The 27,715-nt window shown below is 42.7% G+C and overlaps 3 protein-coding genes across 4 annotated transcripts; all 3 read left to right on the top strand.

The window, feature by feature from the left end:
- Positions 1-742: 742 nt before the first annotated feature.
- Positions 743-13,034, top strand: tbc1d2b (TBC1 domain family, member 2B). Its single transcript, XM_079279676.1, has 13 exons — positions 743-1,124; positions 1,875-2,025; positions 3,744-3,918; positions 4,993-5,147; positions 5,299-5,549; positions 6,908-7,330; positions 7,463-7,573; positions 7,793-7,989; positions 8,550-9,044; positions 9,135-9,252; positions 9,458-9,643; positions 10,969-11,090; positions 11,323-13,034. Exons 1-13 carry the CDS (start codon positions 789-791, stop codon positions 11,516-11,518), a joined length of 2,916 nt encoding a protein of 971 aa, XP_079135802.1. The 5' UTR covers positions 743-788; the 3' UTR covers positions 11,519-13,034.
- A 211-nt stretch (positions 13,035-13,245) lies between these two features.
- On the top strand, positions 13,246-27,583 carry dapk2b (death-associated protein kinase 2b). Of its 2 annotated transcripts, none has more exons than XM_079278380.1 (12): positions 13,246-13,380; positions 13,924-14,077; positions 19,781-20,002; positions 20,680-20,818; positions 21,949-22,078; positions 22,177-22,225; positions 22,310-22,336; positions 22,433-22,585; positions 23,037-23,082; positions 25,647-25,736; positions 25,853-25,933; positions 26,607-27,583. In XM_079278380.1, the coding sequence occupies exons 2-12, from the start codon at positions 14,001-14,003 to the stop codon at positions 26,682-26,684; spliced, it is 1,092 nt and encodes a 363-aa protein (XP_079134506.1). In that variant the 5' UTR covers positions 13,246-13,380; positions 13,924-14,000; the 3' UTR covers positions 26,685-27,583. The 2 variants fall into 2 exon arrangements, with proteins under 2 accessions (XP_079134506.1, XP_079134507.1); XM_079278381.1 differs by having other exon boundaries at positions 13,316-13,380; positions 13,921-14,077.
- On the top strand, positions 23,292-25,587 carry LOC306784420 (death-associated protein kinase 3-like). Its single transcript, XM_079278398.1, has one exon. It carries the CDS (start codon positions 23,932-23,934, stop codon positions 24,445-24,447), a length of 516 nt encoding a protein of 171 aa, XP_079134524.1. The 5' UTR covers positions 23,292-23,931; the 3' UTR covers positions 24,448-25,587.
- Positions 27,584-27,715: the final 132 nt, after the last annotated feature.

Here is a 27,715-nt window from a genome sequence, read left to right as displayed (position 1 = left end):
CATCAATCAACCCGAAGCATGCTGAACAGCTTTGGGCAGCTCCAGAATGAACTCTGAGCCCAGTAGGAAATGTTCCAACAGACTAGTATGTGTTCTGTTATAGACCTCCGTCTTCCTGTATGAGTCACACTGTGAATAACATAAGTGAATGTCAACATCACAGATTATACGCTGGTGATAAAACTGCTGTGAACTAGATTGATTTATTGATCAATATACTGCAGCTCCTAGAAAGAGTGGAAAGAGTAATAACTCATTTCCTTTTACTTACTGACACGACCCATTCTGCCTAACATGTACTTTTACTAGATACTGTAGTTTAGCTGCCAATAGTTCAGTACTTTTACTTAACATTTTGAATGGGAGACTTTTATATAGGCATATGTGTAACAGGGGCCCCAACAGCAACTTTCTACCCTCGGGTTCATCCAGCCATGTTCACCTGACAATTTTAGGTATTTTTATTTTATATTTCCAATTTTGACTGATTTCAATATTTTACAATGACCAGATTTGCCGAATACATCTGTAAATCAACAACAAAACAGGAACTATTCTTTTTTTGTTTACCATTTGTAGCTGCTGGAGTATCTCGGGTTGCACATCTGGTTTAACACCACCACCCAGCGGTGCTGCCGCCTCATGCACTTTACACGCGTCACCTTCGAAATAAACTACATCTCCCATGCTGCCCTCGCCAAAAAAAAAAAAAAAGGGCAGACTGTCATGCGGATGGAAACAGTAGTGGGCATCCGCTGCGCTGCCCGAAGAAGACACTTCGAGGAAAGATGCACGAAGAGGAGGATGGCAGCGCAGCAAGCCCCTGCACGGTCTCGCGGATTGTGGCCACCAGGTCTGTGGATGTGACCGAGGGAGCGAAGGAGCAGGCCTCCAAGCTGTGCGGGTACTTGAACAAACTGTCCGGCAAGGGGCCTCTGAGAGGGTACAAGCTGAGGTGGTTCGTGTACGATCCGAGGAAGTGTTACTTGTATTACTTCAAGACTCCCCAAGATGCCTTGCCGCTCGGACACATCGAAATAGGCGATGGGTGCTTCAGCTACGACGTGGAGGGGGACGAGGGTCAGTTTGAGATCCGCACGACCGGGAAGGAGTTCCTCTTGAAGGTAGACACTCTTCGGCATGTGTTGCACTGCTTTGCTGTCATTTGTCACTTCCTTTCTCAGTGTGGAAAACGCAGACACACCCATTCTGATTCGTTTTAGTCTCAGCTCTGATTCTAGTCGGACGTGCAAAGACTTCTGCTCACGCGGTTGTGATTTGACAACTTTTAAGAAAAGCTGGCTTTAAAAAAAATAAATCAAAAAATGAATCGGGCTACACGTGTTTACCAGATAGGAGCTTAATCAGCACACGAGTCAGCTTAATGCCCCACACACACACTGTCAGTCCACTGTTTACATGTAGAGATCATTTTAGGCTGAGTCCTGAGCTCATCTGCCCCCATGACACCCCTGCCTTGCAATCAATCATCTCACGTGATGGTGTCTTCTCTGCTGTCACATGACTTGTGACTGGTTACAGTGCCAACAGACAGGTGTCCCTGGCTGCCCACTAAAGTCTGGCAGCATTGTCAGCAGATGGTAGGACTGGTTAACACCAAACAGCTTGCATGGCCCGAGGCTGGAACTGAGACTGAAACCAGCGTCTGTGCTCGTTCACATGACCGATTCCTAAATGACCTGCTATCTAAAGCGCTCTCGGGCTGCTTCATATGCTTTAGTTATTGTTTTCCTAGCCAAGGTGTCATTGCATTTAAATTGATTTTTGAGTTGCCTTTTAACCTGAGATCTCCAATATGTATTTGACTTAATGGTGTTACTTCTGCGTGAACTTGTGTGTGTGTGTGTCTCTAGGCTCCCAGCAGGCAGGTGATGCATTACTGGCTCCAGCAGTTACAGCAGAAACGCTGGGAGTACAGCAACACACGAGGCTCCGGTCAGAGAGACAGCTGGAGCTCCCCGACCCTGGCCTACCCTCCCACGGGCCTCGTAGGGAAAGATAATGGTAGGCAGGTACACACACACACACACACACACACACACACACACACACACACACACACACACACACACACACACACACACACACACACACACACACACACACACACACACACACACACACACACACACACACACACACACACACACACACACACACACACACACACACACACACACACACACACACACACACACACACACACACACACACACACACACACACACACGTTTCCACTGCTCAGTCGCTTCACATCCAGGCAGCAGCTGAAAGTAAACACCTGTATCTGATGGATTAATAGTTACACAAGTTGCCAGGTTCCCGAGTTCATACAGAAGGAGCGTGAAGGAGTGGTTTTGTCCAGCATTGATTAAATGAGGAATTAACAAACGGGAAAAGAGTTCTCATCGACTTTATCTGAGGTGTGTTTTATTTGAATGCATTTAAAGAAAAAAAAACTTTTTTGCGTTTCCCCACGAGTATCTGCCACTGTAACATGTCTAAAGGAATACATGCAGCTCAACAACATTTACAATACAAACAAGAGGATACATGTATACAGTGTAATATATTATTAAGCCCGTCGGTCCCAGCATACAGTGTTATGCCGATCCAAGCAAATGTGTGTCCACCAAGGTTTAGTTTTATCCCTCAAAGAGGCTGGAAACAGTTCTCTGAGTATTTGTCTCTGCTATTTGTTTTGGTTACGATTCTTTTTTTAAACGATTCACATTCTAGGTGTGACCCTTGCCCTTATGAGGTCAGACCGGTTAGTCACATGGTTTGACTCAAAGAAAAGTTGAGTACAAGTTTTATGTAGAAGTTTGTTGTTGCAGTTTATCCATTTTTGGCTTATTATTCTTATTGGAGTCCCAACATATTGTAACACTTGATTTCGTCAGCCCCAGTGTAAATATATAAAATACAACTATGCTTGAAGTAATCAGATGTTTTGCACATTTTTTCACACAATGTGTTGTTTTTGTCTAAGAAGTCTTTGACCTTTTGTCAGTGAACTGTGATGAAATGTGAAAGAGCAGGAAACGCATGTGAAATCATTAATGTCTCTTAAACTGGAATTCTCCCTCTGGCTGTGCAGAGGACATTAAGTGTGTCATGTCCTCTTTGCATGACTAGTGAAAGAGATTCACATGCCAAAGCTTCTCCTCACAGTACAACCAAGATGCAAGATTACATGGTAGTAGTTACTGAGTTTAAAGGTTTAGATGCAACAAACCCAAACGAGCCGTGGTGTGACATGTAAAACTAATGTGCCGTATTAATTAAAGCTGGCCCAGTTTGATCATTGTCATACTTAGATTGCAGTGTAACAACAACTATGTGGTTACAACTGCCTTCCTTCTTGGGCGTGACGGCATAACGGTGGAGCTGTTTGACCTTTTACAGAATGTTCCCACACTTTCTAAGGAAATTCCAAACAAAGAGGAAACTTTATATTTACCCCTCTTTGCTCAAAATGGCTACAAACTGTATTATTTGGCTGTTCTTGAAACCACAGATGTCCACTCTGCTGTGAATATCATTCTGGGTGACGCAAGATCAGCTTCACTTTACTCTGGAAAGCACGGAGTCTCACGATAATCTCATTTCCTAAAGAAACAATTGAAATATAGCTGCAAGTCCTGCCAAACAGCAGTAATGAGTAATGCAGTGTTAGTAGTGAGCTGTTCTAGTTGACTCTAATATATGTTTTATTTCAGATGCACCCGTCTTTGAGAAGCTAAGCGACAGCATGGAGAAGGTCCGCAGCGACTTTGCCATGGAGACGGATACCGATGGCGGGGGAATGGTGGGTATCCAGTCAGCCAGAGGGCCTTCTGCCGCGTCCACCAACCCCCTCAACTTCTCCCTCAAAAACTTCGGTACAGAACTCAGGTGAGGCTGGACGAAAGCTTTCTGCAGGCTAGATGATATTGTACCCACAGTTTTTAAAAGAAGGAAGTGTATTTGTTTTTACTTCCTGCCAAACCGGCACAACGAGTTTGTCTGCTGTATGCCCCAATAGAGCTGTATTAAGTAAAAGAAGAGACCTCTTCAGCTCTTCTTGAGGTTGACTCAATGAGAGGAAATGGTTAGATCCATAGTTTACTGGTTGCTCTAGTATGCAGCCATCAACAGTTTCCCTTTAGGGCCAAACAACACATCTATTCAAATGGTGCAAATCACTGGAATGCAAAAAATGCGACGTGTTTTGGAATTTGTGATGGAAAGAGAGGTGAGTAGGACTCTTGGCGCATTTGAGCTGCTTAAAGCATGCGTCCTCGCCAGTTAGTTTTTTCCTTTTTTAAGATGTAGCTTCTCACATTTTGAAATGCATGGAGATTTATAAGAGTGTCTGCAGCTGTAACTCATGAGCCCAGCAGAAATGTGATGTTGAGAAATGCTTTCGGGTCTCAGTTATGCTCGTAAAGCGAGAGTGAGTCTGTTGTGGGGCTGCTGTTGACGAATGCATTGATACTAATTGAAGTGAGTCTTTTACGTCACATATATTTATGGTCACATATCTATCTATCTATCTAATGCCGGAAACACGTGGCCGAAACACGGTTCAGCGTATACGTGGTGTGAGGAAGGCAAGAACTGCATTCAGCTGCACACAAACAGCCATGTGGTTGCAGTGATCTCACATTTAGAAGAGTGTGTATGGGTCTCTTATGATGGACGTGACCGCTGTTCATTTTATATTCAAGAATGACTTCCATTTATGTTATTCTTTTTTTATTTTAATTTATATCGTTGCTCTCCCATTAAATGTAACCTGGACCCATCAAGCTGTATTGTGCATTTCCTTTTACTATAAAGACGTTTGTGCTCTAGTTACCTTTAACAAAGTAGCAGAGGCATCGGGCTTCCCTGCGGTTTGCCCTTGATCCCTGAGGATTTGAAAAGCGTTCACACTGAAGCTCCACGGTCTTACTCGCACGCTCATCTGTTTTTTTGTTTTGTCAGGAACTCCATGTCTTATCTGCGGCCGGGCAGAGGAGGTGTGAGCAGACGCAGTGTGTTTTATACCAACCGCAGCAACAGCGCAGAGGAGTGGGAGCTGGTGGATGCGCCAACCAAGGACTTCCCTGAACAGAAACCTCATCCAGACACACACAGACGTACGTAATACCCATACGCATTACATTCTCCTGAGAAGAATTGTCTGTAATTGCTCCACTCATTTGCTCAATAATATGACAAATGGACTAACGCTGGACGGCTCCGTCCTCCTGATTCACTTGTATCACGTCGTTATCTCTCCTCTCTCAGATTCCTTCGGGTCGGCCGCGGCTTTTACTTTAGACTTTGTGCGCAACTCATCGCGGCCTAAGAAGCCTTTGCTCCGAGACGTGATGGGCTCAGGGAGGTTTGGGCGCAACGCTGAGACGCGCAGTGCCGAGAGCTCCCCAGTGGAGTGTAACGGCAGCAAACCTTTGGAGATGCAGCTTCGCCAACAGGAAGAACTGAGCCGCATGCACCACGAGCAGGCCAAACTCAGAGAAGAGCTGGCCAGTCAGAAGGTATGATGACGCGAAAACATGACATTCAGGGGCAGAGTTTTCTCCAGAAAGAGTCTGGGGAAGTGTTTACGATTATGTACGAAATGTTGTCATCACCTGGTTCCTGAAAGCTCTCTTGTCCATTCACTCTGTTTGTTATTCAGCTTACCAATGGTGTTTTTACAGGAATTGTGATATCTCAAAGAGTCTCTGGTTTTCACATGAACCATTAAATCTCCCACATTATGGGTAATACCACGCTGCTTTTACTTTCATTTTTGAATTCGGCACAATCCTTTGGTTGTGGTGTCTGACTTAGTTCTTGTTTTAGTGTTGTGAGACCAGCCGGTTGATCACAATGAATATATAATGTATGCGTGTACGCTTCCCCTGTAAAGTGGTTTACTGCCAGCTCAAACGTTAACAAGAATTAACCCAGTAACTCACAGCTGACATTGTATTGTTGCTGCTATTGATTCATGGCCTCCAGGTGATGTTTGGCCTCGACTGAATTTTTTAGTAACGTTGCAAAGTCCCCACATACCTGTCCCTGTTTGTGGTGCTCATGGCGTTTAAATACAATAAAGAAACGATGTCGGCTCTGCTCAATTCAGTCTTCAGACCTCTCTGTGGACGGTTTGGTCAACCAAATAGTTTCCGATGAAAACTGTAAGTTTAATTGTATCCGAGTGTGTCTGCGACAGTTTGACCACTTACAAACGCATGAGGGCAAATGTGGGAGCAAAGTATTTTCAATTCAATTCAATTCATTTTTGTACAGCCCAGAATCACAAATTTGCCTCAGAGGGCTTTATTTGCACATTAGTCACAGTATTTACTTAATGATATACATGGTCATCTTTTGTTACTGAACTTTATGCTCTGTCATTACATGAGATACGTTACCTTGTCATTGTGATGGCTGCGTTACGTGTTGCTGCTTAGGGCAGTGATATGACTGTGGCCTCTGCCAAACAGTGTGAAACAGCAGGTTTTGTCACCGGATGCATCCTCGTGCAATTTAGCTGGTTCATAACGGCCTAAACATCAGCCACAGCAAACAGAATGGCTTCGTGGTGTGAAATGGTGCCTTTTCTACACAAAGTATGATGTGATTATTCGTTTTAGCCGAGGCAGCGCACCTCGGCTGTGAAACAAGGCAGGAAATCCTGACTAGTGTGCACGATCAGAGGTGTTTGAGAATAGAATAGAATTGTTTCTTACAAGAGCGCATTTTTTTTTGTTACATGTTTGTGAATTTGCCCCACAAAGACAAACAATGAACATTGAATTCAACATTTCGATTTTTACTGCGAACCAGACGACCACATTTGAAGGCATACTCCTGAACAATCCAATGTGTGTCTGTACTCAATCAGGAGTTGGTGAGACTTTTACAGCAGACTCTGAGAACCTCCCAGTGCGATAGGCAGCCAGCGCACCGTCCCACCCCGGCTCCAGATTCATCCGCAGCTTCGGACCAGACTCGTGGTTCGGCAGTGACCCAGCAAGAGACCGGCCAGTTGGAGGCTCTGCTTCAGGAAAGAGACGGACAGATCCAGGACTTGTGTGGCCACATGGAGCGCCTCGCCTTGGAGAAGGAGAGTCTGCAACAAGAGCTGAAGGGCCTGAAGATAAAGGTGGGGGAGATAAACGACCAACTGGGGATGCTGATGGAGACCATCCAGGCCAAGGATGAAGTCATCATCAAGCTGTCGCAGGAGAGTTCAGAGCAGAGCGGTAGTCCAACCGACGGCTCACCATCCCCCAACAAAGATCAGGAGGAGATGGACATCCTGAAGGTACAGGAGGGAACTCGATATATAGTTGATAGAAATGATACAGATTATGAGAACTTTGAGTGTATAGAAAATAGATTATTTCTTTAGCTTCTTGTAGTCTGATTAACTGCACGTGTGTTTCTTCAATTTCAGGACAGTCTTCAAGGCTACAAATCCCAGAACAAGTTCCTGAACAAAGAGATCCTGGAGCTGACAGTATTACGCAGAAACGCAGAGAGTAGAGAAAAGACTTTAGAAGCAAAGGTACTATCCTGTGTTGGTCGGTTAATGGTGCATTATTCTGATAATAGAAACAGGAAGTCTGAGGAGCTTGTAGGGGAAGTCCAGAATTGACCTTAGCTGGTGCCCCCTAAACCTAAAAATGCCGAGTAGGAACAATGAATATCAAACTATAATATCTTGCTGCTGTCGGTTATTACAGCAAAAACACTGATTTCAATTTCTCTGTTGTCTTTCCTGCAGTATTTGGCGCTGGAGGCTAAGCTTTGTCAGGTGGAGAGTAAGTTTCTGGTGCTGCTTCAAGAAGTGAAGACCCCCGTCTGCTCGTCTTCAGAGCAGAGCCCAGCCCGAGAAGTCATCTCCCGATTATTAGAGGATGCGCTGCAGGCAGAGAGCTCCGACCAGCAAGAGCACCCCATCTTTAAACCAAACGTTGTCAGGTACAGACGATGCCAAAGCGACTTTGTTAAAATATGCTTTTATGTTTTGTTCATATTGAAAGTTAGGTTACATTTCTAACTCATTTATTCAAGTGTTGTTGTTGTAAAGTAAAAAAAAATACAGCATGTTCTACATGTTTTACGAAGATAAACTGCTAAATGTAGATGACGTCACAATGTAGTTAAATGAAAATTTACAAAAGTGTCCGTCCTCTTGGTATAATTTGACCAAAATCGAACGCATCAAGGACAACTCCATTGCAGGAGAGAGAGAATCGCTCGTGTTGGTTAATAGGCCCAAATGCAGTGCAGTCTTTAAATCTGTTTTCATTTTTCTTGACTGGAAAAACTAGCTCTGCTAATTTGTACTTTGTTCGCCGTTGATGTTGCTCTGACGTCTTTGCGAGCTCAGGCATGTCCTTTAAGGCTCGTTAAAATGTATTGTTAGAAATTCAGGCAATCCCTGAGTGATGTAGGCGATTAACCAAATGTGGGTCCCACTAAAAGTGTTGTTGAACATCATTTCTCTACGTTTCCTCTCTTCCTTGATTTGATATCAGCGAGTATGACACGTTCGGCTTCAAGACTGTCCCCGAGGAGGAGGAAGAGGAGGAGAGGCTGGTTGCAAAGGTGAGGGCTCTGGAGCTGAAGTCTCTATCCATGATGGACCAGGAGGTGTCCATCGGGGTGAAGTGGGAGAACTATCTGGCCAGCACCATGAACAGAGACCTGGTGCGCTCCCCTGAGCTCAAGGCCCTGTTTCGCTACGGCGTGCCCCATGAGCACCGGTCCCAGGTGTGGCGCTGGTGTGTCTCCTTCCACGTCAAGAAGTTTCGTGACAACTTGCCGCCTGACTACTATGAGACCTTACTAAATGTTGCAAGGGACAAGCCCAACCCGGCCTCGAAGCAGATCGAGCTGGATTTGATGCGTACTCTGCCCAACAACAAGCACTATTCCTCACCGAGTACAGGCGGCATCCAGAAACTCAGGAACGTCCTGATGGCTTTCTCCTGGAGGAATCCAGACATCGGCTACTGTCAGGGGCTAAACAGGTACAGGAGGGGTTCTGGTTTCTCTCCTTCTATCCTTCTGTCCCTCTATGCCTTGTAACTATTCATTTATATTGCATTTGATTTCTTCAGGCTGGCAGCTATCGCCTTGCTGTATCTGGACCAAGAGGACGCCTTCTGGAGCCTTATAGCCATTGTGGAGGTCTTCATGCCAAGAGACTATTACACCAAGACTCTGCTGGGCTCTCAGGTGAATACGGTTATATGCTAGCAGTGGAAGACAGAGGGACAAGTTGCAGCGTCATATTCACGTGACTGTGCGGCTCATGATCATACAAAGGATGTAGTTCTGCTTGCTTTCTTTCTCTCTGCTGGATCTGACTTCATGTTTTCTTCTGCTGTGCTTCATTGTCGGCAATAAAGGATGTAAATGTGTGTCTGTTGTCTTTTTGCAGGTTGACCAGCGTGTGTTCAAGGACCTGATGAGTGAGAAGCTCCCTCGGCTTCATGCCCACTTTGAGCAGTACAAGGTGGACTTCTCCCTCATCACGTTCAACTGGTTCCTGGTGGTGTTTGTGGACAGCGTGGTGAGCGACATCCTCTTCAAGATGTGGGACTCCTTCCTCTATGAAGGTCCTAAGGTGAGAGCCAGAAGAGAAAGTAAAACTTCAGATCAGATTCCTGTCTTGGCATGAGAAAAGGAGAAATGTGTTTTCTTTCATTTTGCCTTCATCTACAGATGGTATGTTGGATTAGTTTGTATCGCTTTGACCCACTTTGTCTCCAACTTTATCCAACCAGCATTTGTGTTTGTCCAGACCTCTTTTACCCTGCCAACAGCCATGGCGATACAAAGTTAAAGCCCCACTATTTGTTATGTTTTACTAATAATGCATTAAATTCCTATTTTTAATGGGAAAAAATCCCAATATGACATTATCACCCACCTCTGCGTTTCTTCTTCACCTCTGCAAGAGATGAGGTTTGTGACGTGAGTGTATTTCTGTCGGCATGTGTGTGAAAGCATGCGTATAGAATGCTATTCTTAACATGGACTCAATGTTACCAACAGCTGCTCTCGAGTAGCCAAATAAACAACAACTTTTAATTATATATATATATAATAAAGATATATATATATATATATATATATATATATATATATATATATATATATATATATATATATATATAATAAAGATATATCGGCACAATGTGTTTTTTAGCATGTAGTAGAAACGGATAAATGAATCCAGCATTGAATCGGCAATAACTGATTTTTGGCCACTTAGGGGCAGCGGAGACGAGCTGTGGACACCAAACGGACGATCTGTATTATCACTCAGCTTTTAAAAAGATCATTGTGAACTTGTTTGTAATTTACATATCCAGCAGACTCATAGCAGCAGCAGAATTCATTTGGAGTTGTGTTTGTGATGAAGTCCAATATTCACTGTTCACCCTCCTTTTTAATTTAGTTTTTGACATTCACCTGAGACAAACTCCTAAATGCTCCGTATATGTTCACCAGCTAGTCACGTAAACTTTGTCTGTCTGCTGTTTTCTTGCCAGGCATGTGGCATGCACTGAGTTTTTTTAACCCTTTTCATGAGAAAACAACACAGTCAAGAGCTGTGAAAGCTATAAATCTCTGTGGAACTGCAGAGTTGGGTGGTAATTCCCTGTGGGTTCATCACCACGAGTACAAACAGTTAGTCATGTGATCCATTGTGGATATGAAACGAGTGATTATAGACACGTTATTAATATCGACCCTGTGTAGAGGTCTGTGGTGGGAATCATAGTTTTGCAGCTGTTTGCTTCTGAAATAGCTTTTGCCTCATAACAAGACAGTGAAGACTGTACTTGTGCTGCGTGTTCAGACATTCCTCTTCAAGAGAGAAATACGGTCACGCGTGGAAAGTTATGAGGTGGATGTCACACCTTTGTTCATTTTTCTCCACAGATCATATTTCGCTTTGCCCTCGCTCTCTTCAAGTACAAAGAGGAAGAGTTTTTGAAGCTGCAGGACTCCACCGCCATCTTTAAATATCTTAGATACTTTACCTGCACAATCCTGGATTCAAGGTACAGCAACTGGAATTTGTTTTCATATTTCTGAGGACATTCTGTCTGCAGTAATGAGGAGCAAGATAATTAACCTTGGAATAGCTTATCATATCTTGCTGCATGGACAAAAAACTGGTTATCCACGGTCTGAGTTTTGCATTTGTATACAGAATAGTCGTAATAGCCGTAACAGAGCATGCAGAACAATAAACAACCGTCCCGTACTGACAAGACTGTGTCTTTGTTCCAGGAAGCTGATGAACATCGCCTTCGGGGGCATGAACCCTTTCCCCATGCGACTAATTCAGAACCGCCGCTCCTTCCATCTGGAGAAAGTCCGTCTTGAGCTGACCGAGCTGGAGGCGATCAGACAGACCTTCCTCAGGGAGAGAGAGACGAGTCAGGACAGACGGAGCTTCGTCAGCGACGATGAGGAGGATAACTGACATTAAGGTTGTTGCTGAAGTATGATGACAAAAAGATCACCTCCATACGCCGCTTATGTGTTGCAGTTGTATCGAAAAGATAGTTAGAGTCTGAATCAGAGCCGGACCAGTCAACTTTCTATACATTTTTTTTTTCGTCGAAAGAACAAAACTTTACGAGCCAAACCGGCTTTCTATCAGTATTCCTGCCATTTAAATGCTTTGCTTGTTGTATGCTTGTGTGTGTATATGCCTCATGCACAGCTCTTCAACCTTCAACGCCAAGCTACACTCTTACGGTCCCAATCAGTATTTTAAAAACATGGCTGTGATCTTTTAATAGTTAGCGATTTTATGTCTGTTGAAGGAATGATTGTTGTTTTTTTACTCTTGTTTTCATGTTTGCTTTCTCTGCCCCCCAGTCCCTTTATCACACGTCTTAAAGTTGTTTACCTAAATCTTTTGCTGAAATTCTAATTTTGCTGAAACTTAAAATTTCAATCTTTGAGCCTTCTGATCATTCCACAATTGTACATATCATTCCAGCCTCTCGGGGTTACACAGAGATTTCCTTCCCATGTATTATCGCTCACATTAACGGCACGTGGAATACTTTGGGGAAAAACTGTGTTTGTATTTTGCAAGATATGCGTAATGCTGGAATTACCTTTCAGATGTATTTGCATTCGTTGTCCTCAGTGTGGCAGTATAACGTTTGTCTGCCCAGTGTTTACACGAGTTCACATGTACCCTCAACACAGAGTGATTTTAGAGTTTGATATACTGGCTTTGAAGTCACTCTGTCAACATGATTGAAAATAGAAATGTGGTTTTTAATCTATGAGGGAAGTGTTTCAGGAGTGTGGCAACATCTTTCCGTCTTCCACATCTAGGTACTTACAGAAGACCGTTTACTCTTTAGCACTGTGGCCATATTCTCTATTACACTTGTTTCACAATATTTGCTGTTAAACAGACCATTATGAAACAGTTGCTTGCTTGGAATGAAACCACTTTATATTTGGTTAAACAACAGTGTACAACTGATGTTCTCTTGTGTGCTGATATATTGTTTACAGTTTGTAATAACTTTTAATTTCCTTTATTTTTATGTTACTTGCTGTTGACGGATTCTTTTTGCTGTTAGTTACTACCTTTTATTGTACGGTCAGTCTAAGCACCACGCCTAACTTTTTGGACGGACCACCTGAACTAGTGAACAAATGACAGAATTGTGGTCGCTTTAATGATGGAAATGTGAATGGAAAAAAACTTGTAGAAGAGATTGTTAGTTTGTCTTCGTATTCTTTCATTTCTCTCTCTTTTGCTTTTCCCAGCAATGTATTGCACACGTGTAAGGACAAGATGCCTTCAGAATATTATACTTTTTTGTATGTAAATCTCTATGGTATCTTGTTCATTGTTAATCTGTATCATTTCATTAAAAGCTTTTATATTACAGAATGAAATATGCCATTGTATGTTTTTTGTAAAACCAGTTAAAAGACAAATTCAATAAACAGCTGACTGAGTGTGATGTGACTCATCTGGAGGTGTTCATAAGAAGTAAAAAGAAACTGCTTGCTGTAGTAATCCTCAGTTCCTTAAATGCGTGTTCAGAATATACACCAGACGTGTCATCTTTATTGATAGCCGGTCTCCCTCATGCATGCAGTTTCATAATAGAGCCATCAGGGGGCGGGACTTCTGCAGACACAAAAGCCTGATGGTTCTGCCATAAGTGACAGAGAACAACAGAGACGCAGAAGGAGCAGCTTTGTGCTTGAACGACAGCCGTGAGGAGAACAGACCGGCTGTAGGAGACGTGGGAACCGATGCAAGTGTATCGTCCGCTCTGCGTCTTACAGAAGGTTCGACATAAGGTCAGTTTGTGGAGCCATGAAACTTATCAGATAGCAAGTCTGTGGTATGTCAGTTTTTTTTGTGTTCACATTTTTACATGTACATAAGTGATCATTATTTGTGTACAATTACTCAATATTCTATTTTCAAATTCAAATTCATAGCAGTAAAAAAAAACGTTATGATTAATAGTTACAAAGCATATTTTGCTGCCAACCTTTTTGCCAAACAATGTTTCACAGCAATAGCAAATTTCACATATCCTGTCCTAATTAGCCCAACTGCTCTTTTCTTTTGATTGGTTACAATCACAGGAACTAGCCACCGTTACACTGCCCAGCTTGGCACAGTTGAGTTGTGCTTGTTACATTTTTGAAGCCAATAATCAGACTTCAAGGGAAAGACGGACTCTCTTGCTGGTGAACTTATAGTGTTTGGGCTTTTCTCAAGAAGAAGGTGAAAGTGTGTACAACTCTGAGATGGAATGCAATACAAGCTGGAACATGTAAACGTTTTCATCACTCCAGTCATAAGTCAACGTGTACACCTCTTTGTATCAGCAGGGTTGGACTTTGGGAGAAAGGGAACCAGCTGGATAGACAGGCTTCAGCGGTGCACATCAAGGAGACAAACTACATCAATGAAGACACCTGACATGGCGGTATTCAAGCAGCAGCATGTGGATGATTTCTATGAAATTGGAGAAGAACTAGGAAGGTGAGTAGTTTTCAAAGCTGTACAGTAGAGGCGTTTAACATGCGGAGATGTTTAACTCCATGATAGAAAAGGATCCTCCTCACTCTGTGTGACTCAGAGTGTGATTCAGCTCTCCCCTACGTGTCTCTTGACACAGAGGTCCTCGTATGTACGTAGGTATGCAAACAGCTGGCCTGTTTAAGCTTGAATTGGGGAGTGTCGCTGCGTTGAAGTAGGTTGAAGTTTACAGTGAGAGATAAAGTTTCAAATGCACTCTAAGAAAACAAGCTCTGCTCTGCGCATGATATGTCCAAACCATGAAAGACAATTCAATTAGATTTTCTGCTTTTGCAAGAGCTGATTCTGGGTCGTGGATCAATGTGGATCAAAATGTTGAGGAGGAGCATTAATCGAGTCACACATCGAGGAAACTGTGTCCCATGGGGAAATAAATAAAAGGAAGTCGGCAGGGTGCAGTGTGGATTGGGGAAGCTACGGATCAACTCTGCACGGAAAGACGCCTTTGGGTTGTGCACCACTTGCTAACAGATGGAGAGGGTGTGAAAAGAAAGGATCTGACCTCTAACCTTTCACTCCTGGTCAAAATATACACTATTTCCTGGTGTTTGCTGGTCTTTTACTGCACTGCTTCGTTGACGCACCCTGAATGAACAAACCAAGAGCTGCTGTTGAAATGGGTGCTCCAGCTGCATTCATACGTCTATAGAGGAAGAGTTGTGTGTCCAGCATTGACACCTTCATTGCATTTTACATTGAGCTTCCTCATATATATTAGCCTCATGAAATATTCAAATGCATCTGTGTATGAAAAGATTTAATATTAATAGATTGAACCTGTGAATTCACTTCAATGATAATGGGGGACATTTGTATATAAGGCACCCTTTAATAGTTGCAACTAATGCTTTATTAAGGGTTCATAAATCATGTATTCATGCTTTATGGATCAGTTATAAGTCCTAAGAACAACTTTCTTCCTTTGTGGGAAAGAGCTGCAGAACATATGGACTTGAATGCACTTGTTTTGAATGTAATATAACTTGATATAATGTATCCTTTGTCTTGAAGTCTTGAGTTTTATAATTATATATTATTTTCCAACATTAAAGGTGCTCTCCTGGTTATTTAAAGAGCTTAACAGACAAAGCAAGTGTGACACTGTTTTTGAACTAATCTCTGAAAGATTACTGAATGATTTCATTCCATCATAGAAACGCTTAAAAAGAAAAGTGTATTACAATTCCTTTCTAGCGTGTTTATAAAGGAGAGAGAGAGAGAGAGAGATGAATGAAAGATGTGGAAATGTGTTTTTTAAAGACTGACAATATCACTGAGTTGTGGTTGAGCTGGAAACATGTTGCTTGATAAGACGACTGCTGTGAGCTGAGCTTCGTACACGTGCAGCTCTTCTGCCGTGGGAAATAGAATTAGATGCTAATGTGGTTAAAAGCTGCAGATACTGAAAATAAGAACGGCTTTTTCGAGAGCCTTGTGGGTTCAGACCTCTCCACACAGTACGCCCCAATGGAACTGTTACTCAATCGTTCTCTTGAGAGGGTGGGGAGATTTGATGAGGGGGTCCAAAAGCTGATCTGTGTGGCGTATTTAAGATGTCCTGTGCTCCATGGAACCGTTGAGCCATTCGCTACAGGAAAGTCAATTCATCATACTGTCAGATTTGCATGTCACAGGGCCCCACGCAGTTGTACTCAGTGTTTCTTTCCACTACTGCCATGAGTTGTTGGTAAACCTATCTGTAAAACAACCCTTTGCTTGAGAAGTGAGGCATTTACTGACACGTCTTACCATCCGAGTGATGACACTGATGATGACATACAGTTGGAAGTGTCACAGTGTGAGCCCACAGCTGCCACCGGCCCTTCCACGGGACCGGGGAGACTGTGGTGAGCTGTCATACAAGCGACCGTCAAGGCACGTTGTGGAATATGTGAACTCTACCTGTCAACAACAGGTACATCATTGTCCATATTTGGTCATAGCACTTGCCACTGTCTTTGCATGCTTGACTAAAAATGAAAGGTTTATCAACTTCCTCCTGATTGTGAAATCTATAAATACTTCAGTTACATCCTCTACAGGTTTCACATTGGTTAGCACAGAGAGTTGTGTGTCTGTGGTGTTTTCTGCCTCGTTAGCGGCATGGCTTCAAAGAGGGAATTGTTTGTCTGAAATGTCTCGACGACTGTTGGATGGATTGTTGTGAAATTTGTCCATAATGTCCACCTTTTCAGCTATAGTGCCACCCTCAGTTGGTCAAAATGTTAATATTTCGATTTTTTACATTTTAATTTACAACCAAATACCTGCAAAACATTCCCCTTTAGCACCAACATTACTTTTTTCAAATTAGCAAATGGCAACATAATAAAATGCAACAAAGAAAGTGAACATGGTACATAATCATGTAAGCATTGTCATTATGTGCATGTTAGCATTTACCTGAAAGCACCTCTGACCCTATACAGCCTCACGGCGCTTATACAGTCTCTTGTTATTAAACTAATGTCTAGTTCCAACTGAATGCAGGAACACTGAAAAGGTCACTTCACACTCGATGTGTGAAGCATTTCCCAATTTGCCTCTGAGTACCGTGGTATATTGTAATTTCTAGAAATACTAGCCACATTCTTGCAGAAGGAAATGAATTAGAGAAATGTTTTCAGTTTGCAGAAGTTCGTTGACATCGGAGAGGATGCAGGAAGGGCAACAGTGCAGACTTAAGGCTGTAGCCTTCACAGACTAGATGTGTCGAAGTGGAAAGACATGACAGTCGCGAGGCAGACAGGTGCTGCTGCTGAACAGCAGTAAAGTGATAGAATTTCTCCAAAGGGATTTACTGTACATGATGTATCTATAGCACGGACAGTATAGGCATGCATGTACGAGGAGCGGGACAAGAATGCATGTAATCAGCTCTGGAGAACAGTCACTGCTGCTGTTGATGACAAATGCATTTATTCAGTGCAGCGACTGAGGGAACTCCACTCACCCCGTTACTGTCAGCAGACACTCATACCGCTACTCCACAGATGCATTGTCGACATTGGACCACTTCAAACAAGTGGGAATCTAGAGTATTCTGAACACTTCATGTGCATAAATGTTGAGATATTTCATGATAATAGCAAGTAAAGGGGTTTCAAGCAACGATGAGTCATCGTTTAGAAGTTTGAGCTGCTTTCCAGAGGTGGATAGGGACAGGGCTCGGTTAATTATGAATCTGGACGTCTTGGTCACGCCGCCCCAGAGGTTCAGTTGAGAAATGTGTTTAAATATTGGGCCGGCGCCACTCGTCCGAGCATTCCTCCAACCTTGGCTGAACTTCAGCTGTCGGACGTGGACAGTCTGCAGGGAGATGGTACTTTCAGCCCCACTGGCCGGCTTAGAGCTAAGACAGCCGGCACGCCTGGCCCGTTGTGGGAATACCACTCCCAGCATCACCGCTCTCACCGCTGTTACTCTGCACCTCGTAACAACCGAGTAAAGCCCTGGCACTGACAGTCGGGCTACAACGCACACCACGAGGGGTCATTCTGTTCAGTCTTGTCTGACAGGCAAATCAAGGTCATTGTTGATGCTGCTGCCACGTAGCAGTTCCTCTCCTCGGGTTGCTTGATGTTTGTTTTTGCAAGTGGAATTCATTCAGCGAGTTCCACTCCTCCTCAGTTCACACATTACTACAGTATAGTCATCTCGAACAGAGTCAGCTCTTCGGGGATGTCTCAGGAGTGGAAATGTCCTGTGAATAGAACAGATAGAGTGACCATTTGAGATTCCACGCTGCTGCTCTGCTTCAGCATGCCACCTGCCCTGCTTTTGGTTTTCCTTTGTGGCATGTGTGTGACTCTTTGAAGACCATTGTTACGATGTACACCCCCGCCTCTCTCTTTTCTTCTCTCCTGCTTTCTTTGTTGGGTCATATTCACCCCGACATCTGACCTTTAAGTGTTTTTGTTGCTGTGATATGAAGTACCTGAGTTTATTAATTCGAAATTACTACTGATTATGAATAAATCCATACTTTCTGATCCAATACAGGTGGCCAGCAGCTTATAACTTGTTTGTGACGCTTATAATCTAGTTTTTCTTTCTCAGTGTCAAAGAAATATTGATTTAGACATTTGAGGTCAGTGTTTGCAGTGTGGTTGTACTCGATTGCATAATATTGGACGTTCTGTCAAACATTATGTCCCCCAAGTGTAATAGTTGTTGAATGTCTGGGTTTGTGTGGTGAAAGTCCACCTCAGTAACTGCTGTTTTTGAGCAAGGCAACTTAAAAAAAAAGCCTTCAGTGGAGCAACTCCCAGATGTGTTTGTAGGATTTGACAGGACAGGGTGTGCCTCAAAAAGAGCAAACAGTCTCAACCGTCCCAGACGAATGCGCTTAGTGAAAGGTGGCTTTGTATTTAATCCATGTATTAGTTGTATGATGAGCTAGCGCTTTCTCTGTGTGTAAACTGATTCGTGAAATGAGAGTGGCAGGAGCACAGTTTTTGGACAACCTTCTTACTTATCAGCACCAGCTCAGCAAGCTTTTCCCCTTCTCCCCAGCAGCAGCAGGGATGTAGCAGGTGGAGAACGAGCGTTTGGGCCCGTCTATTCTTAGCTCTTTAAAGACAACATGATGATAGTGGACACAGACTGGACAGCCTCTCACAGCCACCCTGGAATCTCTGCGTGGACAGTTATGTCCAAAACATATGCCTGCCGGTCATTATCTGTGTCCTCTCTCTGTGTGTTCTTTAACAATGTCTAAAAATATAACACGTCTGTGTTTCATGAAGTCATTTGCAAATATACGACAAATGATTATGTCCACAGTATGATTCATCCGATCGCTAGCCACGACTGATTGCTCCTGTTCTGTCTTGTGAAAGATGACGTTCATCTTCCCCACTCAGAAATGTTTCGCCAGCTCTGCTGCCCTCATGTCTTTCTGTGGCCTATTACGGAGGGATCAGTGACTGAGAGGCTTGTTTTTCTGAATGTATAGAGTGGGCAGGTCAGCCCACAGCAGCAGGAGTGACAGCAGACTGAGCCTACAAGAGCTGGTCTGATGATGAAGCCATGGAGACTCACCACATATATTTAACTGGGGCGACAGTGCTGGAAGATGTTTTCACACTTCTCGTTCGGTCTGTCAGTTGGTCAATTGTGAATGAAATCACTTGTTATGTTAGGGAGACGGTTACAATAAAGATTGCCAAATCTACTGGTGGAGTCACCCCCGTCTTTAAGATGAAATGCCGGTTATAGGTTAGGATAGCTCAGTGAAACCAGTGAAACAATAATCCACTGAGAGAGGGTCTCTAAGCCACACCTCTATTGTGAAATATTCAGAGTTTCTGTGTTTTTGTCAGTGGACTGGTCTCTTTAGGATGGCTAGAAATTTGGCAGGAAGGTTGCTGCAGTGGGAGGACAGCAGCTCTGTCCACACTGCCTGCCTCTCTGATTGTTCTCTGTCTGGCAGGGAAACAGGAAGGGATGGAGCATACCTCAATATTTCACCTGGTTTTGACACACGGCTTCCTCTCTAAAGTCCGTCTTCACACGTAGTTATATCCTGTTGCTAATTCTTAAGAAGATTGTTCTCCAACTCTAAAAATGATGGCTAACACATGCACATGAGAGAGACAACAGAACTGTAATTAACTAATGTGTCTGTTTTCTTTGTGTCTGCAGTGGGCAGTTTGCAATTGTCAAACGTTGCATAGAGAGGAGTACAGGCGTCGAATACGCAGCCAAGTTCATCAAGAAGCGCCAGAGTCGGGCCAGCAGACGTGGCGTAAAAAGAGATGAGATTGAGAGGGAAGTGGACATCCTGCAGCAGCTCCAGCACAACAACATTGTAGCGCTACATGACGTGTACGAGAACCGCACAGATGTGGTGCTCATCCTCGAACTGTGAGTCACCGCATGATTGAACAATCCAACACAATATCACAGTACTACACCTTAAAACATCCAAACATCTTATATATAATAGTTTTAGTTCTGATCTCTGAGTTTATTTGTGTGTAAAAAGATTGTTTGTCGAATCTGTTTACTAAAAAACGACATGCCAGGATCACGTGTGCCAGAAAGAACCAAATGTTTTTCACAGTCAAATGTGGGTTGTGTTGAAAAGAGGCCTCAGAGGCACGTGTTTGGGTCCAGCGACTAACTGGCAACATGTAGTGCACAATTAGGACTAAAAGGAAGCTCAGTCCAATCAAAGCAGGGGGGAACTGACTGACAGAACAGTTACTGTTCGATGCACACTGTGGGTCATTCAGTCTACGCTGTTCTCTTTGTGTGAATATCAAAGAGCGTCGTGTTTATCGCCCGGCAGCTGGTCAAAGGACTCTTTATATCACTTTTCATCAGTTTTTCTAATATTTTATTTTATACCAAGGTTGAGAGCTACAGTGATTTATAAGTAGGGCATATTGTTACCACAAACAAACATATCTAAGGCATCCTCAACCAGTGCATCCAAATCCTGAGAACTCACTTGAGATAATGTTCAATTGCTCCAGATTATCTGAGCCCACAGGATGTGTCTCTGAGTGTGTCTGTGTGTCTGTGTCTGTGTGTTGCAGGGTGTCTGGAGGAGAGCTGTTTGATTTCTTAGCTCAGAAGGAGTCTCTCTGTGAAGAGGAGGCTACTCGGTTTATCAAACAGATCCTAGATGGAGTCGAGTACCTCCACTCCAAGAGGATCGTACATTTTGATCTGAAGGTACAACATGCTCCATCTGTGCGTCATATATAAATCTATATCTGTCTCGGGAGGAAGATGATACTCTTTACAGCCACTGCTACTAACCTGTACGTACATGCAAGGTCAAGCTGGACTAAATTCCAAAAACATATAGCAGGTGTTCAATGTCTCGCTCTCTTCTGAATCACACATCCTTCCTGTTTTCTGTGGCTGAAGTCCAGACACTCGGTTATAGACACCACAAGGTTATCTCCTCACTTTCAGAGAGCAGTGTCGCCCACGCTGCTGATAGTCACTGTCCTGTTTTTCTGCAGCTGCAGTTCCCCTTCGCTCTTAATGCATTTCATTTGGCCATTGACGAAAAAGAACACTCAGTGAAGGGCTCGATTCAAACTAGCCTGAGTTTGTGACCTGCACGTCACAATGACAGATCTGTGCACTCGTTCTCAGAGGGTTAATAGTCAGTTGAGGAAAATGTGTCCGTCCAGTCAGCGCGGATGTGACCTTTATGTTGATTTATAGGACTCCAGAGCAACACAGTTGCTGCTCTAAGCTCATTAATTAAGTGTGAAAGGGGCACGTTTTACAAAGAGTTATGTGCTGAACTATTTCCCAACTGTTCTTTGGTCGGGACCACAACAAGACGTTACAGATCCCCCAAGAAATAGTCCGTCACATAACACCCATAGATGTATATTTGTCTCTTTTACACTATGGCTTTTGTGAGGATTTAATAAATGAGACACACGGTGTTAATTACTTTAGAGGTGCCAAAGGTTTTGTTCCTTTTGGACAGAGGCAGGCTAGCTGTGTCAATGTTTACAGTCTTTTTGCTAAGCTACAGTAAATAAGCTGCTATCAGAAGCTTCATAGTTGGCGTACAAACATGGGAGTGACATCAATCTTCTCATCCAACTCGTGGCAAGAAAGCAAATAAGCCCATGTTCCAAGGTGTTGTTTAATATTTCAATATTTCACACTGACGAGTATGACTGTAACTGTTCCAATGTTTTTTTTTAATGCTTACACAAAAGGCGACTTTAACCAGGTAACTTATTTTATTCAGTGTCGTTGATGAATGGTCCAATATCGGTAGAGATCTGCTTACAAAGTAAGCCTGTGTTTTTGTTGTTCTTTTTCAACTTCAGCCTGAAAACATAATGCTGCTGGACAGGACTGTTCCTCTACCCCGCATCAAACTCATAGACTTTGGACTGGCACGCAAACTAGAAGCTGGGGCAGATTTCAAAAACATTTTTGGAACCCCTGAGTTTGTTGGTCAGTGTTTTTATTTGAGATGTGTTTGCAATAAAGAACATTTTAAGAAGGTGTTTAGCCTGGCGCTGTTTGTGATGCAGATTGCTGTCTATTTTCAGCTCCAGAGATAGTCAACTATGAGCCACTGGGATTGGAGGCAGACATGTGGTAAGAGCTTATAATTACCTCTGAATCAGCCACAACAGGCGTCAGTGCATCATTTTGGATTAACCTTGTGCTTTTCTTTCACAGGAGTATCGGAGTCATCACGTATATACTGTAAGTTAGGATGATTCGTGATTATGACTCAGCATCCTAATGTACCTGAAGAGATTATCAAGGACCCTCAAAGTGTGTGTGGGAATGTTGTTCTAGTTTGAGCGGCGCATCACCTTTCCTCGGCGACACGCAGCAGGAAACGCTGGGAAACATTTCGGCGATGGACTACGAGTTTGACGAAGAACTCTTCAGCAATACAAGCGAGCTGGCCAAGAGCTTCATCAGTCAGCTCCTGGAGAAGGACACAAGGTAAATAAACAGCTGTAGGCCTAAGGTCAATTCTGATAATACAAAGCCCAGTGTTACAGAGGTCACACCGCAATAAATCCCAAGCACACAATGTGCAGACCTGATCCAAATGAGAATAAAAACTAGGCAGTCCACAGAAATCTAGTGCAAATATTTAGCCACATTTGTTTTTGGTACAGTGATACACTTAATAAAACGAACAAACTAATGACAAGCAAAGAACTGTGTGTCTTACTATGTAACATGTGATCTTGTTCTTGCTGTTTAACATGTGTTTCCATTCAAATGCGCCTCCAGGAAACCAAATATTCCTGTGAAAGTTATCCCTGTGTGAACCGACGTATTCCTGAGAGATTCACATCGTAAAGTGTGACTGCTCACCGTGCTCTGTGTGTGACGTTCAGTTGTCTGGGTGTATTTGTTCAGCTGCTTTTCCTTTCTCTCATCATAGAAAACGGATGACCATACAAGAGGCCCTCAACCATCACTGGATTAAGGTATGAGCTTGATTTATGTGTATTGTAGCATGTTTTTGTCCTCTCAATAAATACCGACGACTACTTCCTGCCACACGTGAAAACAAGATTTAACCGTTGATGTCAAAGGTAACATGAGGGAAACAGGTTTGTTTGTTATTCGAGAGGAACATTCATCTTTAAATCTGCCAAAACATTTTGACTTCATGCTGAAAAAGTTCCCACAAGTATACAGTATATTCTCTGCTTTGTTGAAAACATACTGTATCACAGTTACTGTCTATTATTTCCATCACTGCACCACATCGCTCTGAGTTTTCACCATTCACCATCAACACACCTCTACACATCTTGTACAGCTTGTCTTTTGCAATCAGAAATTCTATCTAGATTTTCAAGTGATCGAACTGAAGCAAGATGTCACGCCTTGTGTTCTTAATGGCATGGACATTTAACAACCTGTAATGTTGGAGAGGTCTACTCCAACATTGGGCTCTGTGATGCATGTGAACGGTGTTTTGCTGTGGAGCCTTTGTTCTGTTTGGACACAAGCATGAATCCAGGAAACATAGCACCCATAATGGGATTGTCTGCTGTTTTTGTGGCGCTCTTACCTGCCATGGCTTTTGCTGTAGAGTCACACACTAATCCTCCGGTGCCACGGCTGCTGGGATATTCACCGCTGTGTGTGTTTTCAAGATGCAACAATGAGACAGACTCTCATTCAGTGTCCCCTCCTCCCCTCCACCCTTCTGTCTGAAGTCCTGTGGCCACTTGGAAGAGGAAAGCGTTGCCCCTGACGCTGAGAAGAAAGGGGAGCAGCTCAAGACGAAGCGTCTTAAAGAGTACACCATTCAGTCCTACTCCAGCATGCCCCAGAACAACACGTATGCCAACTTTGAGCGTTTTGCCCATGTGGTGGAGGACGTGAGTCTGATGGAGAGGGGGCTGTCAGAGGTGGCAGTAGCCCACCACACTCTGCAGGGTGATATAGAAGCACTGCGCTCCATCTACAATGACAAGGAGAGCTGGTACAAGGAGGAGAGTGAGACTGCGAGGAAGCATCTGTCCCAGGTCCGCTACGAGTTTTGTAAAGTGGAGGCCACGAGGAGGCTGCTGCAGGAGGACTTGAAGTCTATAGATGCCAGTCTGGAGAGCATCAGTGGGAAGTACAGGCATAGGCAGAGTCAGCTGGACGCTCTGAGGCAGGAGCTGAACTCTGAGCTACAGTGGCTGCAGGAGGTGATGGGCTCTCTGCATCCGGAAGGAGCCAACAGCAGCAGTACGAATACGGACGTGACGCATGCGATGAAGGAGCTGCTGCATCAGTCCTGCAGAAGGGAGCTGAGCCCTGAGGCCAAACAGCCACTTACTGAGTCTGGCTAACATACACAATCATTTAATTGACCTTAAAAATCGCTCCATGTTTTTGAAAATGAGGCTGTTGAATTTTACACTTTTTCCAGCAGCACAAACTGAATGTATATCTGTGTCGTCTTTAAATTTGCTTATTTCTGATCTTTATTTATTTTGTGAACTCTGTAGAACGTTGACACTTTTTCAGTTCAAGTAATAGTAGGAATAGGAATTTGAGGAAATAAGCTTATTTGTGATCTTGATAAGAGTTGGATGATAAGATGGATACACTTTCACATCTGCACGGTAAATATGAAGCTACAGTCAGGAGTAGGTTACCTGTGGATAGAGGCAGGCTAGCTGTTTCTCCCAGAGTTCATTGCTGTACGCTAAGCTGACCACCTTCTAGCTGCAGTTTCATATTTAACAGACATATATGAGAGTGTCATCAAACTCTCAGCAAGAAAGTAAATAAGCATCTTTCCCAAAATGTCTAACTATTCCTTTTAGCTTTTTAATTTGAATAATTGATAATGTAGATGAACATCAGTTGTGGATGTTCGTACTCTTTTCAATGTTATGTTTCATAATTTCACATTTTTTAATTGATTTATTTTTTCATTCCATTATTGTTTTATTTTATTGACTGTATATATTGACATGTTTATTGTTTGTTTTCACAAAGGTTGTCCATTTGTAAAGTTACACGTGTCGTCATAAATGTGCTTTTTCAGATTATTTATGATCCATTTTTCATAGATTCAAATGTGCACTTTTACTGAAGGTTACATTGATTTAAGTATTTGATTTAACTAATTATTAAACTATTTTCTTTCTTTCTTGGAGATGTTTTATGAGACATCAGGAACAACACCATCTATGATAAGACCACATGTGTTTCAAGAGTATTTCACCTCCTTGTCAGTGTTTTTAGCATCACAACAGATATTCCTGTACACGGCTCACACTTTGGGCCTTTGATGTGCACGCTGACATTATCCACTGTTCTCTTAACACTGAAATAAATGTCCATCATTTATTATGTACCTCGTGAACAGATTCCTCTGATTTGTGATCTGAGATTTTAATATATTTCCTGTTGTACTTCAGATTATAGCGTCACAATTAGACCAGTACCATAACGTTGTGTTTTTGAATTTACTTGAACATTTGACATGAATAGTAAAGATACTTTCCCTGTTATTTCATCCCTCATTGTGTCTCTACAGCCTCTGAATCCTAGACAGGCCATGGTGAAGAGGTTGTCAGTGGTCAACTTGGAGAACTTCAGGAGACAGTATGCCAGACGGAGGTGGAAGGTAAAGTTTCAGTATTTGTTGCACAGTTTGATATTTCCTAACAGTGATCAGGGTATACAAATGTTGCTCTTGATTGCTCTCAGGCCTCATTCTCATTGCTTTTATCTGTTCAACAGCTGTCATTCAGAATTGTGGCTCTGTGCAATCACTTAACGCGGATCATGAAGAAGGGGCCCAAGCTGCCGGAGCAGGATGGGGTAAGAAATTATCTTTGAAAAGCTAACAGCAATGGATCAGTCCAAACAGTTTGGGAATTTTGCGCATTCGCTTTCTTGGCAAAAGTTATTTGAGAAGATTGATACCAATCTCTACCATCTGTATGGTAAATATGACGCTACAGAGACTGGAAAAAGCGAGCTGGCTCTGTCCAAGACTTCCAGGAGCAGTGACTTCCTGGTGTCTTGTTGTCATTGTGAGGTTGCAATGTAACAAATGGAGACTTCAGGAAATCACGGCCAAGTAATAGTGCAGCACATAACACCTGGTAAAACCGCAAATTTAGGTTTTTGTATAAAATTAAACACACAAGGTATACGGTGTCAATTTGTGAGCGTTGGAGGTGCTGGTAGGTGGATTTTGTTACTTTGTTACAAGACAAAGCAAGGCAAGCTGTTTCCTTTTGGGCTAAGCTAAGCTAATCGGCTGCTGGCTGTAGCTTAATATTTACCGCACTGTACAAACATGAGAGTGGTATCAATCCCAACTAACGCTCAGCAAGAAAGCGAATATGCGTATTTTGTAAAATGCCCAACAGTTGCTTTAAGAGTAACTGTTGTGTTAATAATGAAGCAGTTACGATCTGAACTGTCATCACCTGTCACCACACAATTCCACAGCTGTTTCTCAGCTCAAACATTTTGATTATTTCAGAGGGATTGTGAAAGTGACCAAGAAGAAGAAATCCAGAAGATAAGGCCGAGAAGCAGAAAGAGAAGCAGCACTTCCTGAGAGCAAGTGTGCCGGTTGACGATGTTCCGGTTGCAAAACAGTGACTCGGCACCTTTTTGACGCACACTTTGCAGCTTTTGCGTGTCATGAAGAGTCATCTGACTGTTTCTGCTTGGCTGACTGCTATAAATGCAGCATTTTCAGGGAACATTTGCTTGTCTTGATGACCAACAAAACCAACAGATCATCTGCCGTATTTTAAATTGTGTTCTGCCATTTCTAAATTCAAATCACCCATTTCTGACATAAGAAGGATTGTTGTTGACAGGAACAAGAGAGGCCAATGATAGCACGTCCACAAGAATGTAGGCAGCTTCCTCTTATGACTGCAGTCTTAAAAGTCCCTCAGCTGTTGTTTAACATCCGAGTATTGACAGAGTTAGATTCTTTTCTTTTTATTGTGCAGGCTGCATGTGTGGATTTACGAGAGGTGTATTGTTCAAAGCAGCGACAGATAAATAAAATGGTAGCAGGTCTTCATCGCCAGATGTTTACATTTTGTTCTGCTTAACATACAGCAATGGCTGTGTGAACACACCGTTTACCTTTAACTTCTTCACGTCAGAATAATTAGCTTGAAAACTGAACGCTGAGCTATCTTCTGTATTTTACATAGGATATTTTCAATTACTATCAATTACTCGTGTCCGATGTAGAAATAATTGCATTTCATCTTGTGCATACATAAAGGCAGTGTATAATAAAATAAATTTCACAGTTGAATTTTTAAAACAATTGTTTAGATGTATTTATGGTGTAAATATAATATCAGCCAAATGTCTTAATTTCACTGTTACTTATATCTTAAAATGATCATACACTGTTTTAAAAACATGTTTTTTCTGTTCACTTGTATGTATTGTAAATTGAAATTTTGTTTATTAAATTACTGAACATGATGTTTTCTTTGGAAGTTTCAAAAATGACTCCATCACAATTTAAAAATCAGATCATCTCATGATTCTTGGATATAAGTCAGCGCTATTAAACTTTTTTTGTTTTAGGACAATCACATTGTGGCGGCTGGCCAA

The sequence above is a fragment of the Melanostigma gelatinosum genome (genome assembly GCF_949748355.1).
Source record: "Melanostigma gelatinosum genome assembly, chromosome: 1".
NCBI classification, from domain to species: domain Eukaryota; kingdom Metazoa; phylum Chordata; class Actinopteri; order Perciformes; family Zoarcidae; genus Melanostigma; species Melanostigma gelatinosum.
This window is presented reverse-complemented; position numbering and strand designations above follow the sequence as displayed.

Bases quoted from the DNA above. Each gene is read 5' to 3' on its own strand.
- tbc1d2b (XM_079279676.1), top strand. From the start codon at position 789: ATGCACGAAGAGGAGGATGGCAGCGCAGCAAGCCCCTGCACGGTCTCG. The intron at 1,125-1,874 runs GTAGACACTCTT...GTGTGTCTCTAG, and splicing joins GGAAGGAGTTCCTCTTGAAG to GCTCCCAGCAGGCAGGTGAT. The intron at 5,550-6,907 runs GTATGATGACGC...GTACTCAATCAG, and splicing joins AAGAGCTGGCCAGTCAGAAG to GAGTTGGTGAGACTTTTACA.
- dapk2b (XM_079278380.1), top strand. From the start codon at position 14,001: ATGAAGACACCTGACATGGCGGTATTCAAGCAGCAGCATGTGGATGAT. The intron at 23,083-25,646 runs GTATGAGCTTGA...GTGTCTCTACAG, and splicing joins TCAACCATCACTGGATTAAG to CCTCTGAATCCTAGACAGGC. The intron at 25,737-25,852 runs GTAAAGTTTCAG...TCTGTTCAACAG, and splicing joins ATGCCAGACGGAGGTGGAAG to CTGTCATTCAGAATTGTGGC.
- LOC306784420 (XM_079278398.1), top strand. From the start codon at position 23,932: ATGCCCCAGAACAACACGTATGCCAACTTTGAGCGTTTTGCCCATGTG.